The 20,362-nt window shown below is 42.4% G+C and overlaps 1 protein-coding gene across 1 annotated transcript; it reads left to right on the top strand.

Annotated features, from left to right (window-relative positions):
- The first annotated feature begins 9,414 nt into the window (after window positions 1-9,414).
- On the top strand, window positions 9,415-11,620 carry LOC115811288 (caspase-8-like). The gene is made up of 4 exons (XM_030773437.1): window positions 9,415-9,621; window positions 10,080-10,184; window positions 10,783-11,276; window positions 11,491-11,620. Exons 1-4 carry the CDS (start codon window positions 9,415-9,417, stop codon window positions 11,618-11,620), a joined length of 936 nt encoding a protein of 311 aa, XP_030629297.1.
- The last annotated feature ends 8,742 nt before the right edge of the window (window positions 11,621-20,362 follow it).

Below are 20,362 nucleotides of genomic sequence, written 5' to 3'. Positions count from 1 at the left end.
AAATTTAAATCTTGGTAGATGTACTTACATGACCATCGAAAGGTGCACTTCTGCCACTGACAGACTATAATGTCACATAAAAATGTCAGTTACACATGTCTCTGCACTGATTGGGTGTTCGTTGCTGTTCGCATGAACGGTGATTGGTAGATTCGTACTGAGAGCAAGATTTTTTTTGGGGTGGGGGGAGGGGTAAGCTTATGGGCACAAGAAAGATACATTTTCAAATAAATTAAAAATAAAATAAAATAAAATAAAATAAAATAAAATAAAATAAAATAAAATATATCCTTGTGATGAGAACTCTCCAACCTGGGTAGGTGGGTGGGCCAACCCTGTGATGGGGTGGGCCAGGCCCACCCTGGCTCCCCAGTTGAGACGGGCCCGTAGGGACGTCTGTTTGTATTTCTCTTTATTTTCTTTTATATTGGTTAGGTTGTTTCCTTTTCCCTTGGCTGGACATGTTTTGTTTATTATTTTGGCCTAGCTCATCCCTGAGGTCTATCATATTTAATTTACTGTAATAATAATTAATAATAAAAAAAAGCCCACTCGCAATACTTGGCATATGAGTGTTGGTGTTCCGGTTCCTTTGGTGGCAGGGGAAACAGGTCGTCCCAAACCGTTATGTTCACCCCACCCTAAAGCTATCTATAGTGGCAAAATTTCGTTTTGTGTTCGTTATAATTAAACCACTTCTTTCACGTGGGCACAAAGGGTAATTCTGACTCGCATCCGTATCCACTTGTAACTTTTATCATTCACCAGAGCCTTGAAGCATGCAACACACAACCAAGTCCCGGTGAATGTCGGCGTCGTTTATTTTCAGTTTCATCAATCAAAGTCGTTGTAATTTACAGAAAAGCGGTCAAAAAGCTGTTTGCTATAATGTGCGCACATGTCTAAGAAAAGCATTCACTTTGAAGCGGCGTCCAAACTTTCTTACCAACCTGATCCCACACATGCGCACCAGAGGATCCACAATCAACCAATCACAATCCACCGTTTGCACTAATCCCGACTCCACAATTTACAGGCAGCACAAAAAATGGCCTAATTCAAACAAAACAATATAAACAAATAACAATAACAATATATGGCTCTTACACTATCTTTCGATTTCACTTGCAGCAGGTGTGATACAGAAATTTCGCGTGGGCACAAAAATTTTGTTGTTTCGAAATATTCGTTTTAAACTGGGTGCTAAGACATTAATTGCAGAGGAATACCACGAATTGGTGTACTTTACAAAGTTAGCGTTCTGATTTAGTCGAAGGAGTGAAGAGGAAACCCAGTTAAATAAATGGAGCCGGAAGACAGTAAGTTTTCACATTGGAGCGTTACACTGAATTTATAATACATTTAAAAGTGAGCTAACTGCTAGTCGCATTTTTGGTCCTGTATTTAAGAGAAACAGCATTATTTGCAGACAGGCTATCAAAATAATTTGAAGCTCTTAGCATAGCTGAATTATTTGCATAAACTCAACTGATTTCGTTAAAACAAGTGACAACTAGGCAAAATCAAGGCTTTTTTTATATCGGCAAAAGCGACAGTGTCTCGCCCTGGAGTGCTAAAAGTATTGAGATGTTATACTTGAGTTAAAGTAAAAGATACAGCCACAAAAGATAAACTCTAGTGAGAGCGCAAGTCGCCCAATTAGAAAAAAAAGACCTTGACTTGGAGTCCTAAAGTATCACGCTTTCAATGTATTCAAGTTTCCAAAAATACTAGACCAAAAAGTAAATCAAATGCTGATGTAATTCACGTTCCATTCCTACCGCAGCTATACTTGAACTACTCTGCAAGCAGTGTTATTCCTACACGTAATAACAAAACAAAAGAAAACAAATGATGATTGACGGTGCCAAATGAAACAAGTAAGACGTTGTCAACAATGTATGGGACTAAAAATGAGATCGTTTCTTTGTAGACCTAATCAGGTAGAAAGTGAAAGTATCTCATGTTGTCGGTACTCAGTCAGAGTAGAGATCCAAAAGGTGCTTAAACAAAGACCTTTTCCTTCGTTAATTACCACCCCTGGCCTGGAAGCTTCATGATAATTGGATTTTCATTTTTAATCCAAGCAAGTCCTTTTTGGTGTGTTGTTTTTCTGCCCTTATATCTAGTAACTACTGTTTGTACTTCAGAGCACACTAATCAGCCTCAAGGAGCTAAATGTGCAGTTTCATGACACTGAAGTTGATCTGATTTCTCAGAGATTCAGGTTCAATGCTCAGTGTCAGAGATGGCTTTAAACCCCACAACAGCTCATCACTTCCAAGCTGAGACCCAGGTGTTTGGCTTGTTCCTCACTACCGATGAAGTTATGGATATGAGACATTTTTGGATCTCAGGGAAGTGATCATTCTCGTGTACTGGCTCTTATCAGTACACCAGAAAAAAAGCCTCTGAAATCGCTGCATTACTAAAGTCAGAACATGAATATGAGAGGTATTGGCTAGATGATCAAGTAGGAGTACAAATTACATGCTCTACCCCTTGTTTTGTCCTCAGTTCCTCGCTTCGTAGATGAACGCAGGGCGGAGTTTATCCAGAGGGTTACCATGGTGATGCCCATAGCAGATGAGCTGCTGTCACAGGGCAAGCTCCATAAGGAGGCGTACTCACAGATCAGTGCAGCCAGGACCAGTCAGGAGAAAATGAGGGAGCTCTTTACTGCACTGCACTCTGGAGGAGACGGAGTCAAATTTGCCTTTTACGGTGCACTGAAAAAAGTTGAGCCAAACCTGTTCCGAGAACTGGGTAAGAGAATAGAGGAACTCCCGTAGAGGGTCAGAGGGTTGAGGTCAGAGACTCCATTAAAGGTGTAGTATGAGGTGTAAGGTGATTCTGTCCAGTGCTGCAGGTAAATTATTATTCACAGGAGAACAAAGACACTAACAGCATACAGCAAGATAAACTACAAAGACAAACTCAGTTCTGATAGTCTGTTAAAATTTGCATTAGACTGTTGTACTTCCTCCTTGTAACAAAACATTTCTCTTGCAATATTTTAGTATGTCATACACCTGTTAGTTACACCCCTTGAGTTGGAGAATATGAGACTTAAAATGTCAGTCATACAGTGATAGCTACCGTACAGTGTAGTTATTTTTACATCAAGATTTCATTTTGATGATGTCACTCCGAACTCCAACTACTACATTTCTGTAGGAATTCTCAGCCCTGCAGAGGCACTCTCACTGAACTCTAAGTAGAAGGCTCAGTTCTCTTAAAAACCACATTTAGCTCATAAGTGTTATGACTTTAGGGTCTTGAAGACTTTGAAAGCTTATTACACAAATAGGTGTTACCACTGCAGGCATAGCCAACTAAAGAGTTTTTGAAGTTATGAATGCAACCAGTCAGCGCACACTGAGCTCAGATTTCTGCATGCGTTCATGTTTTCTTTTATCCAGCCGTCCCTTGATTGGTCAGGGGTTGAATTTCAAATCGCGGCGTTTTTCAGGTACGCATATTTTTGAGTGTGCATCCGGCGCGTGTTGTGTAGACAGTAACAGTTCATCTATTCATTCAAGACTGACGCAAAGTGTGACACTTAAGAGATAATGGATGACCTAAACGGTAAGTTTCACCAATATGCAATAGACTGTATGACTTTAGCTGCCTTTAGCGAGATTTGAGTCGGTTACACGTTGTGTGTGCGGTGCAACAATCCGTATGCTCATACTTCGCGCCATAATCTTGCCAAGATGAAACAGGTGTATCTAATTTCAAAATGTCGAGATGCTTTGTCTCATGTAGTAAACAAGTAGGAATTTCTCTCTTTAAACTCCAGACGATCGAGATGTCAAAAGGTTCGCACTACAAAGGACTTATGTGGCACGAAGTCTGTTCACTGGTCTGCAATTTCCTTGTCCTCGTGCAACTGTCAAGCAGAGAGCGCGTAAAAAGAGCTTTCGTTTTCTGGGAAATGGAAAGTAGAGCAGCTGATTGGGCATTGCAGCTGTTAGAACGTTAGAACTGTAAAATATGACGTAGAACTGATTATTTCTCTGACCGCTTTGGGACATGGTGGCTTGAGAACCTTTTCCTGAAGATCGGCGGTCCAGTAAAACGGTGGTCATTGGTAGGCCACACAATTGGTAGGCTATCCCAACTGGTTTGATAGTTGATTTACATAGCTTTGTTTTATTAAGACGCACTTCGTATACGCTATGTCAACTAGGTAACCACACCCTTTAATTTCGCGCCTTAAAATGCCTTTGACCTTAATTTCCTTGTATGAGATTTAAGTCATTTTTAAGTAGAAATGTGCACGATTCTCGGCCGATTATTGAGTAAAACTACTGAATTTTTACCTTTTTCAGATTTGCCCCTTTGATTAATTAATGGGTGATTTAAGGCTATTTTATGGTCCTTGAAACATCGTTATATCAGCCCGCAATTTTGATTAATTAAGGGATGGTGTTCTACATAAGAGTGCTTAAATTGTATTCAAATAATTTTAAGTCAAAAGTAAGGCATTTCAAGGGTGAGATTAAGGGGTTTAGTTAGTGTTCAGAATGAATGAGAATCAAGAAAGGATTCTCATGTGTTCCCCACTGATCCCTTAATTTGATGATACAAACTACTACCAGTTCTTCATGTAGGCCTATATGAACAGCAGTCTATCATTGTGGTCATTTGTTTAATAAGAGAAAACAGCAAACAACAACATACTAAATTATAACATTTTATTTATAATTAATTATATGCCACCTTGGGCTTTGACAGCCTTCATGTTACTTCTTCCCCTGCCTGCAATACAAAAAGAAACAACAACATTAGGAGGACATGACTTGTTTATTGATATCCAAACATGTAATGACTACAGCTTGTTGTACATCAAAATGTAAGGAAATGGCTCTCGGATCATTGCCAAGAATAGATTGGGGGGGGGGGGGGGGGGGGGGGGGGGGGGGTGCACAGACTGTTGAGAAAAAGAAGTGGGAATGTAACCTTATACTTGTTCTTAGTGTTATCAAGACAAACAAGTGTATTGTATGTTAGCGTCAGCCCTGGTATATTCAAGTGTGTGCCAAACAGAATAAACAAAACATTGACAGGAGCTAGTAATTAACGTTACCATATAGTCCCTGGGCCAGCTCTTTGTTTATCTAAGCAATCTTCCCGCGGAGTTTCTCCACCGACATCCCGCCATGCAACTGATTCCTGTGAATACATTAGTAAATCATATATCATTTTGGAGCACACTGATCTGTTCTACCAAGTAGCTGAAAGACTGTTGGGGTAGAGTTATCTTGGTCTGGCGTTTTACGCGTTTTGCTGTGTATGCGACAGTGTTGCCCATAAATTCAATCACATCTAGCTGTTACTTTGGTCGATATATTAATTAGCCTTAGCTATCATCCTCACAGCCAGCTAACCAGACCAGCTAGAAAGCTACCCAAAAAGCTAAGTTCAAAGTTAAAAACAGACTTCGGTGAATAATAATAATAATTGTAATAATAATGGTAACGTCTTTACTGATATAGAACTTTTCCAAGCAAAATTACAAAGTGCTTTACAGGGATTAAACATTTCAAGATTTGAGACGAATAAAATCAGGCAATTACAATAATAAAGATAAAAATGGAAATAAAGAATAAAATAAAATAGAAATAAATGACATAATGGATAATGGATGCGCGAAACGGTAAGTTTCACCTTGTAGCAATTCATGTGTTGTACCCGGACTGTTAAGGGGGTGACATCGGGAGTTGTAAATGTTTTAGCCAGTGGAAAAGTTACGAAGAAGGAGCGCACCACTGAGTCGGATTCTTTTACTTATAAATTTTCTCATTAAATGTGCAGCACATTTAACACATCTGTATCCAATAGATCGTATGACTTTAGAAGGTTACACATTATGCGCTCGGCGCAGCATTCCCTATGCTCACGCTTCGCGGTGTAATCTTGTCGTGATGAAACAAGTTTATATCATTTCAAAATGCCAAGATGTTTTGTGTCACGTAGGATACAACTTAGAGTTTCTCTCTTTAAACTCCAGCCGACCGAGATGTCAGAAGGTTTGCAATTCAATGGACTACAGTAGACCAACGAAGTTTATTCACGTAACCGCAATTTCCTCGTCCTCCTGTCAAGCACAGAAGACGTAAAAAAGTTTCGTTTTCTAAGAGCTTTCGTTTTCTGCGAAATAGAAAGAAGACCAGCCAATTTCGCATTTCTAAAGAGACCCGTTTCCGCCACAATAAAAAATTGATTGATCGCGACTTTATTTCTCGGAATTCCGACTTTATTTCTCACAATTCTGACGTTATTTCTTGGAATTCCTACTTTATTTCCTCACAATTCTGAATTTATTTCTCACAATTCCGACTTTATTGCTCGCAATTCTGACCCTTTTCCTCTTCATTCCGACTTTTTCCCCTCGCTATTCCCACTTTATATCTCGAAATTCCGACTTTTTTCCTCGCAATTCTGACTTGTTTTCTCACAGTTCTGACCCTTTTCTCGCAATTCCGACATTATTTCTCAAAACTGTGAGTTTATTTGTCGCAATTCCGACTTTATTACTCGCAATTCTGACTTTATAACTCGGAATTCTGAGTTCTTTTCTTTTCTCCATCAACCAAGTAGCTCGAGTCGTCACTTCTGTTCCCGCTTTTATGGTTCAATGGAATGCCCCTGCAGTAGCAAAACTGACCGATTATCACACACCTGCTTTACAGTCTGTCTGGTTTCAGATGGGACAACCCATAAGCCTTATGCATGTAAAACTACTGCTCACTTATCTCAGTCTCCATCAACTGTTATATTCTCATTTGTTCATTGTACAAAAGTATGAGTAAATTTGCACTACATTCTGGAGACTGTGAAAGGTGGTGACACTCCTGCTTTTGCCAGAAACTAAACCATGAACTTTAACTCCTCTTAGACTATTTTTGTTACATGTGTAATGTAATGAGATGTGTTTAAGGACTAGTCAGAACTAATAGTCCCATACTAATAATAATACTCATAGTTAATACGAATAGCAGTAAGACTTATAGTTTTGTGCTCCAGTTCCTGGGATGACTGGTAGACTTCTGGAAGAACATATACATGCAGTCAGAGCTGGTGGCAATCATCCCCCATGCTCCATGTTGCGTTTAATTTTAAAGCTCTGCATTCAACTCTTAAATAATATCTGCCTGCCCCAGTCTTTCATTCAACATTACAGCATGCACACAGTCTGTTCTGCATTGTTCTGATCCATCTTCTGCAGACTAATCAAAATGATCAAAAGAACATTATAAAACGAAAATAAAAACAGCATTCATTTTATTGTCACTTTACCACAGATCATTCATTTCAGTGTTTCCCTCTTTTCTCCTGAGAAGCTCAGTTTGTGATGGATAACAGGGCAGAGATGATCAGCAAGGTCAGCATTGTGGAGCCAATAGCGGACGAGTTGCAATCAGAGAGTGTTATTGGCGAAGAAGCATATGACCGGATCATCGCAGCAGGCACCACCCAAAGTCAAATGAGAGAGCTCTATAAAGCCATGAAGACTACAACAGCAAAGTGTGCTTTGTACAGGGCATTACAAAAACATGAGCCCCATGTTGTCAAAGAGATAGGTATGTAACATTTCAGTCAACCCATCCTGACTGTACTGGCAATTTAAATGTTCTCCACTGGGCAGAGCCTTGTTTGTAGTTGTAATTTATTTTGTGGCCTCGAACTGCATGTTGTCACCTGTGTTATCAAGAAAACTGGTGCCCTCTCTTGTCACGACAGTTGAATTTTCTCATTTATCAGAATATTTAAATGCATATCCTCACCAGCTCAGATTACCAGAAGGGTTATGTTATGATACGAGGAATGGGCCATTTCAACTTGAGTAAAAAGCTTTTAAAATGGCAGTTCGTGGCCTGATAGTAATTCATGTTTGGTTTACTCAGCTTAGACAGTTCTCTGGCTATATTTATTTACATTTAGTATTATCTAGAACACAGTGTTCTGAAGTATAGATGGTTAAATGTCAAGATTTAAAGTTTAAAAAACTTCACCTCTCAGAGGAACGCGGCAGCTGGAAACGCTCAAGGTCTACTTCTATGGATCAGAGGATCCATCCAGTAAAATTCTGTTAACCTCTCCATTTAGCTCTTTTTTATATTGTATTTGAAAATCTACTTGAGGACGGTAACCTCTATTTTTTAAAAGATTAATTATTTAACTCATTAACGTCCAACACATCTGCCAACCATAGGTGCATGTAAAAAAAACAAAAACCAAACAATCTTCTGTGAGTGTATCTAGCAAATACTGAACTATAGGAACTCTCAGCCCTGCAGAGGCACTCTTACAGAACCCTGCTAAGTAGAGGGCTCAGTTCTCTTAAAAAAAACACATTTACCTCAAGTGTTGTTATTACCATGACTTTAGGGTCTTGAAGATTTTGAAAACTTATTACACAAGTAGGTGTTACCACCGCAGTCATAGCCAGCTAAGCAGTTTTTGAAGTTATGAATGTAACCAGTCAGCGCACACTGAGCTCAGATTTCTGTATGCGTTCATGTTTTCTTCATCTCTCTTCCCTTGGATGACAGGGTCCTCGCTTAGATAAGAGCCTGCAAGAGAGGAGCCACAAGAAGTAAGTAAATCTGATGTCTGTCCACAAAACCATGAACACTTACTGCCATTCATACCCAGTCTTGTCATGTAGAAAAGACTGTACAAGTGCAAAAGAAGTTGAAGAGGTTGTCAATGAAATCTATGTGAAAAGTTTGTCAGGCGTGCAGTGATGCAGGACCCAGGCACAAGACAATGATGGTGGTGACAAAGGAGCACTTTACTTACAAAATGTTGATAAAAACAGGAACAAAAATGTGCAGCCGAACAGTGCATACAAAACAACGATAAACGGAGGACAGGTCAAAAAACACAGGGGCTTAAATACAAAAGGAGAACTAAACAGGGCAAACATGATGGTACAAATTAAGGGGAAAACGAGGTTAATAAACGGAACAAACAGGATCAGGTGAGGGGTGGAAACACACAGAACAGGAGCACAAGACATTTCAAACTAAAAGTCCAAAGATGAGGTGCAGGCTGTGACAGACCCCCCCCCCCCCCCCCCTTAAGGGACGGCTCCCAGACGTCCCCCAAAACAAAACAAAGTCCAGAACAGACCAGGAGGGTAGGGGGGGGGTGCACAGAGGGATGACCCAGTGGCAGGGCAGACCAATGGTGCTGTTGCAAACGGGTCCGCTCTGTGGCCAAGCAGGTGGGGGGTTGGTTGGAACAGACACTGGAGCGGACTTTCCAAACAGGCACAGGGAACGGGAACGGAGCAGACTCTCCAAGCAGGCGAGACGTCGGCTAGGGAGCTGAGTGGGGCCGGGGAAGCGGTCTCGGGAACAGTACAGGACGTCAGCTAGGGAGCTGGGTAGCACAGCCTCCATGGCGCCTTCAAGAGCCACTCTTTTGGATGAAGGTGCTTCTTGGGGATTCAGGGAGCCAGAGACAGGAAGAGGACCCCGAGACCCAAGAGCGGACACAGCCCCAGAGATGGTTGGACCCAGCACCACAGTCCTTGTGGTGCCTGGATCTAGGGCTGGGAGCCGCCCCCCAAAAACCTGCAGAGAGAGGGAGCCCCGCCGCACCCAGGTCAAGAGCTGGAGACGTCTCTGCCGTGGAGACAGAAGTGTCTGCTGGGTCCACGCTGTGGTCTATCATTCTGTCAGGCATGCAGTGGTGCAGGACCCAAACACAAGACACAGTGATGGTGGTGACAAAAAAGAAGGACTTTACTTACAAAATGCTGATCAATAAACAGGTGCAAACAGGAACAAAAAACCCAGTAACAAAAAGGTGCAGCTGAATGAGTGTATACAAACACAAACAACGATAGACAAGACAGGGGAAACACAAGGGCTTAAATACAAGAGGAAAACTAAACAGGGCAAACATGATTGGTACAAATTAACAAGGGGAAAACGAGGTTACTAATGGAACAAACGGGATCAGGTGAGGGGTGGAAACACACACGGAACAGGAGCACAAGACATTTCAAACTAAAAGTCCAAAGATGAGGTGCAGGCTGTGACAGTTTGTCTGTTCAGCAGGAGTTTTACGCTCTGACCAGAAGACCTTGTGGGCTCTGCCTGATCATCAACAACTATGACTTTCAGTCAAGAAGTTCCCTCAGAAATCATGAAGGGACACAGAAGGTTGGAGGAATTTCATCAAAATAAACTGTTAAAATTGTAAAAGTTGCCAAAAATGCAACAAATATTGCCAGAGTTGATGGGAGAAGCACACTATTTCAGTTTAATTTTTACACTGCCTTTTAGGGTAGGCAATATGGATGCTTTTGGAAAAAGAAATAAGTTAAAGATATATCTGACGTGCCTTTAACATGATCCTTGTGTAAAAATGCTTTGGGTAGAATGGCACTGATTGGCTGATAAACAAAATCATGTACTAATCTTTTTTTTTTTCCTGACAAACAAATATTGCAAAGGCACATGCGCACACACACACACACACACACACACGCACAAATAAAAAGCAGAACAGTAATAATACTCTCATAATATTTGTTGTGAAACTCATCTCACCTTTTAGAGCAGGGGTGGGCAAATCCAGTCCTGGAGGGCCGGTGTCCTGCCGGTTTTTGTTTTCACCTCTTAGCTACCTGTTGATTTTCCCTTTGAAAACAGGTGTGCATGCTCTTCAGCCAATCAGAGACTTTATTTAGTTGGTCAACCAGAAAAATAACAGGACCATGGCCCTCCAGGACTGGTTTTGCCCACCCCTGTTTTAGAGGCTCTCACCAGAGTCTTTACCAGGATGCGTTTTCTGGTGAGGGAAAAGAAGGACCTGTCTAGGTCAGAGATCCTGAGGGTAGTGAAAGAGTTTGCTGAGAAGAACCATTCTGCATATGATGCGTTTGTTTGCTGCGTCCTCTCCCATGGTGAAAAGGGCAGCATCCTGGGCACAGATGGGGAGGATGTCCAAATCCGTGATCTCACCCAGCCCTTTGCCTGCTGTAACAGCTTGAAACAGAAGCCCAAAATCTTCTTCATCCAAGCCTGCCAGGGCAAAAAGCACCAGCAGGACACACCTGTACAGACGGACGGGTATACTGATGATGAAATCCAGGAGGATGCCCTAGACTCTGCATGCAGGAAAATCTCACTTGAGGATGATTTCCCGATTGGCATGGCAACAGTAGAGGACTGTGTATCCTTCCGGCAAAGGCAAAAAGGGTCCCTTTACATCCAAGAGCTCTGTAAACAGCTTGAAACTAGCTGCCCTAGGTTATTGACAGGGTGGGGTTAATGAGTTGACAAAATGAGAATACTGGCACACTGACTGAAATCCAGCTCAGCACTTAAACTTCACTATCCACTGTTACATGTGAACAGTTTTTGCATCAGAATAAAAGTGTACATTCCTGTTTCTTGATAACTCTGAAGTTACTGATATAAATTTAAACAGTTTGAAAATAAAATGCATTTGTTCTGTTGGCAGGAGAGAGAACATCTTGACCATTCTGACCCGTGTAAACAGGAACATAAGCCAAGGAGTCTTCCCAGGGAGAAAGCAGATGCCTGAGCCTCGATTCACTCTTACCAAGACCCTAGTTTTCCCATGGGGATGATCACCTGATACATTTCCAGCTACTCTTCTGATTGACTGGGTTAACTTCTCTTCCCAAAAGCATAACATTCAACATATATACCAAAGAATTCAGGGTTTTTTTTTTTCAGGGTATTTTTTTTTCTTTTCTTTTGCAATTTCCTTAGTTTTTAATGGTGATATAGACCAACACTTTATGGAGGCACTTCATGAGGGGGGGACTCTTATTCTGATTCTGAAAAACATAATCATTACAAAATGAATTATTTCAATGTAACTCAAAATTATTGTAGGGGGTCATTATTTCATATGTTTTATCTCCTTCTGTGTTTGCAATCCTTCATAAACTGCTCTACAGATTAATGCAATAAAATTGATTTTATATACAGATAACCGGCCTTCCTTCACTCCATTTCTAAGACCAGGATTTATATGTAGTTTCTGGAACTTGCCTGTTGATGATTACATTTCCTCTAATATCCTGACTAGTCCTGCATGTGTCAGCATAGGTTTCATATAATCCCAGAAGATGGATAAATCATGTAAAAGGGACATGAATACCAAATTGATTTCTTCATTAAGCAAAGAGAGAAAGAGAAAGAGAAAGACAGAGGGAGGGAGAGGGAGTTATATGTTATATCTTATTATATCTGTTGTGGTATGTGCCGTAGAAGCCAACGAGCTGAGTATCATAGTTTCATGTCAGTACATTTTCACACGTGACTTCAGAGAAAGCAGGGGAGTGTTTTTGGCTGTGGGTCTGAAAATGGCCAGAGGGGACTGAACACACTTTATGCAACACTTTCATTCAGGCGAGAAAAACTTCAGCAGTACATCAGCTGACTGTAGCTTACAATTTTGGCAAAAACATTAAAGTACAAATAAAACCATGCTTTTCTGGTCTATCTATCTATCTATCTATCTATCTATCTATCTATCTATCTATCTATCTATCTATCTATCTATCTATATGTCTGTCTGTCTGTCTGTCTATCTATCTATCGATCTATTTGTCTGTCTGTCTGTCTGTCTGTCAGTCTGTCGGTCTATCTGTCTGTCTCTCTGGCTGTCTGTCTATCTATCTATCTATCTATCTATCTATCTATCTATCTATCTATCTATCTATCTATCTATCTATCTATCTATCTATCTATCTTTTTGTCAGTTCTCTCCATGTATCAAAAGCCTCTACTGTAATGCTGCATTTACTGCACTCAGGAGGAGACAGAGGAAAAACAGCCTTTTATTTTGCTGTGGAAAACCAGCCACACCTGCTCTAAGACCTGGGTAAGAGAAGAGAGGAACTGCAGCAGAGGGTCAGAGGGGTAACAGACTGGAGTGTCACTAACAGAGTTTTAAGTTTGATCCTTTATTAGTCCACACAATGGGAAAATTTGACCTCTGCATTTAACCCATCTGGAGTAGTGGACACACACAAACACTACGTGGCAGTGAGCACACACACACACGGAGCAGTGGGCAACCACGCAACTGCAGCGCTGTTCGCCCACTCCCTGCCAGTCCAGGGGATCCAACCGGCGACCTGTCGGTCCCCAGCCTGCTTCTCCAGGTCATTAAGGACACAAAGTCAGTCTTTGTTTGTCCAGTTGTATGGACAACAAGGAGATTTTTTATCAAGTGTCATATCAAGTATGTCGTGCCAATGGTATAGGGAAATTCTGGTCAGTGGTTCACTGTGAATATTAATACTTAATACTAGTGATCAAAAATTTGTATCACTGTATTTTTTAAGATGCTGGAGGTTTCATGGTATATCAAGGTATTTTTCTTCTTCTTTTCTTTTCTTTTTTTTTGCATGACTGGACCTTTATGTAGGTTTGTAGTGGCTTATTCTACTGTCAGGAGTGCACAGAATATAGAATGCTTTTTCTTAATAATCTTAATAATCTTAATAATCATAATCTCTTGCGACCTCTGTAACAACTTTCTACTTTTCCAAACAAGGCCTTTTCATGCAGACCAAAGCAAGTCCAATAAATAAATAAATAAATAAATAAATAAATACAAGGGTATCTGAAGAGCTCCAGTCAAGGGAAGGATATAATAAATATAAGGATATAAGAATTTTTAAAAAATCGATATAAAAAAAAGGCTTTTCATGCAGCACAGAACATTTAAATGAGAATTGGGGAAACTGTACATTTGTTTGGGACAGGTTATCTTCCAAAAGTGAACACCTGTTTATCATTTATTTCATATCTTTCATAACTAACATGAACTACCAAGGCTCCTTCCAGAACTCGAGGTAAAACTACACAGGAATATTGTCCCATCCTGGTGCTTCACACCTCTTCATCCACAAGGTGGCACCCTTCAGCTATAAGGAAAAGGCTAAGGATAAGGATAAGGATAAGGATGTGGATGTTTTTATTGTCATTCCAGAACATGTTGAGCATGAAAAGGAACAAAATTAGGTACTCAGCTCCCGGTTCAGGTAATAAATGATAAAAAACAAGACGAAAGCACACAATAAAACACCATTATAAATAAAAACAGAGAGTAAAAGTAGGTACATCATTAAAAAATAAAAATAGGTAATAAATAAATATAAGCATAAAGTGAATATGAAGTGAGCAGAGTGAGGTAGGAACAGACTATAAAAATCTAAACGATAACCGAGGTGGCAAAGTGGGTACGAAAGCGCTGCATGCCCTGATATGAGACGACAGTAGTCATAGCAGCAAAATTGTCCAATGAGAGCAGCAATAGCTGTACAGTGAGGGCAACAATGTACTTTACAGGCTGCAGAATTTTCTGTCTTTTCAGTCTTAAATAATAATAATAATAATAATAATAATAATAATAATAATAGCAGCAGCTATATTATAATAACGTTAGCAATGATCAGTGAGTTGCAGAGTTTATCAGTCTCACAGCATCTGGGACGAGGCTGCTCCTCAGCCTGGTGGTTCTGGCCTCGATGCTGCGTAACCTCCTGTCTGAGGGGAGGGGGGTGAACAGTCTGTTAGCAGGGTGAGTCATGATACACGAGGCCTTTTTCCTGCACCTGCTGGTGTCACTGATGGTGGGTAGACTGCTACCAGTGATCCTCTGTGCAGTCTTTACCACCTGCTGCAGTGCCTGTCTGGCTGCAGTGCCTGTCTGTCTGCAGCAGAGCCTGTCTGTCTGCAGCAGAGCAGATGCCGTACCACACGATGATGCAGGCAGTGAGGGTGCTCTCCACCACACACCTGTAGAAGGCAGTGAGGATGCTCTCCACCACACACCTGTAGAAGGCAGTGAGGATGCTCTCCACCACACACCTGTAGAAGGCAGTGAGGGTGCTCTCCACCACACACCTGTAGAAGGCAGTGAGGGTGCTCTCCACCACACACCTGTAGAAGGCAGTGAGGGTGCTCTCCACCACACACCTGTAGAAGGCAGTGAGGATGCTCTCCACCACACACCTGTAGAAGGCAGTGAGGATGCTCTCCACCACACACCTGTAGAAGGCAGTGAGGATGCTCTCCACCACACACCTGTAGAGGGCAGTGAGGGTGCTCTCCACCACACACCTGTAGAAGGCAGTGAGGATGCTCTCCACCACACACCTGTAGAAGGCAGTGAGGATGCTCTCCACCACACACCTGTAGAGGGCAGTGAGGGTGCTCTCCACCACACACCTGTAGAAGGCAGTGAGGATGCTCTCCACCACACACCTGTAGAAGGCAGTGAGGATGCTCTCCACCACACACCTGTAGAAGGCAGTGAGGACTGAGGTGCCAAGGCCAGTGCGCTTCAGCCTCCTCAAGGAGTAGAGGCGTCGATGGGCCCTCTTCACTGTCCTGGCTTTGTTGGTGCTCCAGGTGAGGTCATCGGAGATGTGCTCCCCCAGGTATTTGAAGCAGGAGACCACCTCAACGGCTGCTCCTCCAGCGTAGAGGGGAGGGGGGGTGGTTGCTGGTCTTCCTAAAGTCCATAATTACCTCCTTCTGTTTTCTTCACACTGATGGAGAGGTTGTTAGCGTTGCCACAGGGCTCCAGTCTTTCCACTTCCTGCCTGTACTCAGACTCGTCACTGACTGATGAGTCCCACTGCTGCCGTGTCATCTGCAAACTTCGCCGTATGATTGCTTGGCCGACCAGTCGTAGGTCGGCAGTGTGTGCAGTCGGGGCCTCAGTAGGCATCCCTGGAGGGGACCAGTGCTGGGGATGATGGGGGAGGATGAGATGTTATGGATTCTGATGGACTGGGGCCTATTTGTTAAAAAGTCCAGTGCCCAGTTGCATAAAGATACGCTCAGCCCAAGCAGTACCAGTTTATCTATCAGGATTTGTGGGATGATGGTGTTAAAGGCAGTACCGCAGTCCAGGAAGAGCAGTCTGACATAGGAGTCCCTGCTCTGCGAGTGAGTGAGGGCCAGGTGAACCGTGGATGAGATGGCATCTGCAGTGGAACAGTTCTGTGTGTGTGTGTGTACTGGTGGGGGTCTACCGTGACGCCGATGGTCCTCTTCACGTGTGCCATGACCAGCTGTTCTAAGCACTTCATGATTATCGGCGTGAGTGCTACCAGATGATGGTCATTCAGGCATGGCACTGCTGAGCTCTTTGGGACAGGGGTAATAGCAGCAGTCTTAAGGCATGTTGGCACAATCGCCTGGGAAAGTGAGGAGTTAAAGATGCCCATCAACAACTTGTGTGTATGCCCCATGTATTTGTATCTTTTTGGGGACTGGTAAGTTCCCAGTAAAATGGCATAATCTGAAAAAAGTGCCTGGTGGGGACCAAAATGCTGGTCCTCACTAGGAAAACAATATTTTTCTAAACTATTGTTGTTACTGATGAAATAAAAGCTGTCAAAACATTTCTTTGGTTAAGGTTAGGGTTAGGGTTAGGGTTAGGGATAGGTTAGTATGAGCAAATGCATGAGCAAAAACACAAACTTGTGTGTGTGTGTGTGTGTGTGTGTGTGTGCGTGTGTGTGTGTGTGTGTGTGTGTGTGTGTGTATGTATGTGTGTGTGTGTGTATTGAGTGTGTGTCTGTGCGTGTGTGTGTGTGGGTGTGTATTGTGTGTGTGTCTGTGCGTGTGTGTGTGTGCGCGCGCGCGTGCGCGCGTGTGTGTGTGTGTGTGTGTGTGTGTGAGTGTCTGTGTGCACTGTATGTTGAAGCACGTTATGTCATATAACATTTCAGAATGTTTGTTAGAAAATATTTAAAAAAAAAAAGAAATAAAGAAAGAAAAAGTTAAGATTGTGTGTAAAACTGGTGAGGAGAAGAGACATAACAGAGCAGTGAATTCTATTTGGTTTTAATACTGTTCCAGTGAATAGTTGGGAATTATTATTTCCAAGTCTGAGATCAGTGTGGTTTTGTGTTCATCCTTCACATAAAGGGAGGTTTGTGTTGGTGGTAAGAATTTAATCTAGTACCTTTATTCTTGTGTCAAAGTTCTCTCTTTGAGATGAAATATTAAGTCGTACAAGCAAACCAGAATATTATATGTCCAGATACACTGAGCAGGCCCAAGATAATCACCATTAAGAGTATTTGAGTGAAATAGAAATGATATGAAGGTTGAAAAGAACCCAGGGCCCTGCCCATACTATGCACATTAGGGGGCGGGAACACAACACAGAACTGTACTCTACTGCAGTTCATTTATGTGAGAACACTAACAATACAGACACAGAACTGTACTCTACTGCAGTTCATTTATGTGAGAACACTAACAATACAGACACAGAACTGTACTCTACTGCAGTTCATTTATGTGAGAACACTAACAATACAGACACAGAACTGTACTCTACTGCAGTTCATTTATGTGAGAACACTAACAATACAGACACAGAACTGTACTCTACTGCAGTTCATTTATGTGAGAACACTAACAATACAGACACAGAACTGTACTCTACTGCAGTTCATTTATGTGAGAGCACTAACAATACAGACACAGAACTGTACTCTACTGCAGTTCATTTATGTGAGAACACTAACAATACAGACACAGAACTGTACTCTACTGCAGTTCATTTATGTGAGAACACTAACAATACAGACACAGAACTGTACTCTACTGCAGTTCATTTATGTTAGAACACTAACAATACAGACACAGAACTGTACTCTACTGCAGTTCATTTATGTGAGAACACTAACAATACAGACACAGAACTGTACTCTACTGCAGTTCATTTATGTGAGAACACTAACAATACAGACACAGAACTGTACTCTACTGCAGTTCATTTATGTTAGAACACTAACAATACAGACACAGAAAGGAATGAAATATGACCTTTAGGTCGACTGCATAAACAACAGAATAGAGAATGTACCACACTCTATGTCATAATGTTAGTAAACACACTCCATGAAAAGAATAACTACACACATTAGACAGAATACATATCTGATAGACATTTAAGATCACATCAGTTACAAAGCACATGACTAGACCTGAGGGAGGAGAAACTCTCTGGAGAGCTTTGTGCTGTAGGTTTATTAGTGAAACCCTCAGTATTCACACACTGTTACTGTATGAGGATCATTGGGAGATCTGGCCTTAATTCAGTATTACAGCATCATGTTTATACATATTTATGTCTCTAGTCATAATATTAGACCAGAGAATGTTATTTATGAATTTGAGATCAATTATCACCTTCTTGCTGGTCTGGGATTTAAGGATTTTTTTTTTCTGGACCAGATCTCAGATAGACTGGTCTTAGTATTCATGTGAAAGTAAACCCTTTTAGACCAGATCCAGTGGCTGAAGACCCTGATCTCAGTGGAGATCTAGGGCTTGATGCTGGTCCCCACAGAACAGAAGCTTCACTCTGTGGTTGCAGTCTTGTCTCCACTGTCTCGGTGCTGTACACTGGTCAGTGGGTTTAGTGCATCTCCACCTTCATAAAAAATCAGAGACACAGAAAACATCATCACTCTGCTCTTCACAAACCTCACATCCATCTCCAGCTCTCCATAAACACAGAGACAAAAATAATAACCAAATCTTAACCAAATCATCCTCTATGTCGATAATATAACATTAACGTTCCCCTTGCCGCACCATCTCCCATTCACCATAACGTCCACTCCGCTGCCTCTGGTTTTCCCTGAGTCCTCTGTCCTGTCCTTGTGGTGTACAGAGAACCCTGGCAGCTGTACGGGGGGGTCCCGCACCGTAGGGGGTGAGCCACGTCTCTGGGAGGCAGAGGTCATTACATTCTCTGAGGTCCTGCTGGAACCTGATCTTGGCCCTAAGGTCGTCCAGTTTGTTTTCCGGGGATTGGACGTTAGTTAACAGGATGCTGGGAAGTGGTGTCCTGTGTGCCCGGGCCTGCATCTTGTTGCGCACGCCGGCGCCCCCCCCCCGGTGTTTTCTCCACCGCCCGGGGGGGAAGCAGGCTATTGTTCTCCTGACCCCTGAGGAGCTCCGGGGGCCAGCCTGACCTGGGGCCAGTTCTGGGGGCCAGTGAAAATCCTCGTAAAGCCAGTAAAGTTTGTGAGTATTGTGTGTGAAGTAGGTTAGGCAAAAAAAAGGCACAAGACATAGTATTCGCACGAAGTCACAAGAGCGCGAGTACAGGCGTCCGTCACTGGCGGCGCCATCTTACAGCATATTATGATGGACCGCTGAGGGTCTTCGAGGAATAATGGGACGTAGCTAATCACGTAATAATAATAAAATATACATGTTGTTTAAGTTATAGGTTGTAATTAATTAAGATAGGTAGGCCGGCACAAGCCCATGCAGAATTTTAGATGTTAATAGGAGGACCTTAAAATCTGCCCTTGCATGGATTGGGAGCCAATGAAGGAAAGTGAGGAGAGCTGTAACGTGGAAATGTAATGTGTGATGCAACGTGGTTTGATGGTGGTCAAGTTGACAAAGCTGAAGATACTCAGGTCCAGTGTTAACTGTGCCTTGTTTAATTGGTCTATCACAAATCAACGAGCTGACTCAACCACCATGTCCACATTTCAATGTCAGACTTAGTTTAGATATTTGTAAACTTTGTGAAGGAGCAAATATTTAAAGACACATTGTAATTGTTATTGTGCTCTGTTAAGATTTTGTTTTGTTTTGTTTTGTTTTTCTCTTTTTTTAGTAAAGGATCCTAAATTGCATTTACCATTATTACTTTTACCATTCCGCCCTTTCCTCACGCAACAGGCAACCCAGCTCCTAGTCCAAGCGCTTGTCATCTCCCGCCTGGACTACTGCAACGTTCTACTGGCTGGCTTGCCGGCCTGCGCCATCAGGCCGCTCCAGCTCGTGCAGAACGCCGCTGCACGCCTGGTATTCAACCTCCCTAAGCACTCTCATGTCACTCCGCTGCTTACTGCACTCCACTGGCTTCCGGTAGCAGCCCGCATCCAGTTCAAGACACTGGTGCTGGCCTACCAGGCCACAAGAGGCTCTGCCCCATCATACCTTCAGTCTCTTATAACGCCTTACACCCCAACTAGGACCCTCCGCTCCACGTCCTCCGGACAACTGACGGTCCCCTCACTCCGGGAACCCGGCAGCCGCTCCTCCCGACCACGCCTCTTCTCTGCCATTGCCCCGAGGTGGTGGAACGACCTCCCCCATGCAGTCAAGACTGCGGAGTCTCTTACCATCTTCCGCAGGAAACTGAAAACCCACCTCTTTAGAACACACCTGTCCCCCAATGCCTAACCTCCCTTCCCCCAATGCCTAACCTCCCTTCCCTAGAGAAAAAAAAAAAAAACAAAAAAAAACCTTTGTCTTGTATTTCTGTTTGTAAAAGTATTCCAGGGGCGCAATGC

The sequence above is a fragment of the Chanos chanos genome, chromosome 5 (assembly GCF_902362185.1).
Source record: "Chanos chanos chromosome 5, fChaCha1.1, whole genome shotgun sequence".
Classification (NCBI taxonomy): domain Eukaryota; kingdom Metazoa; phylum Chordata; class Actinopteri; order Gonorynchiformes; family Chanidae; genus Chanos; species Chanos chanos.
Note: the sequence above shows the minus strand (reverse complement) of the source record. Positions and strands in the feature narration are given on the sequence as shown.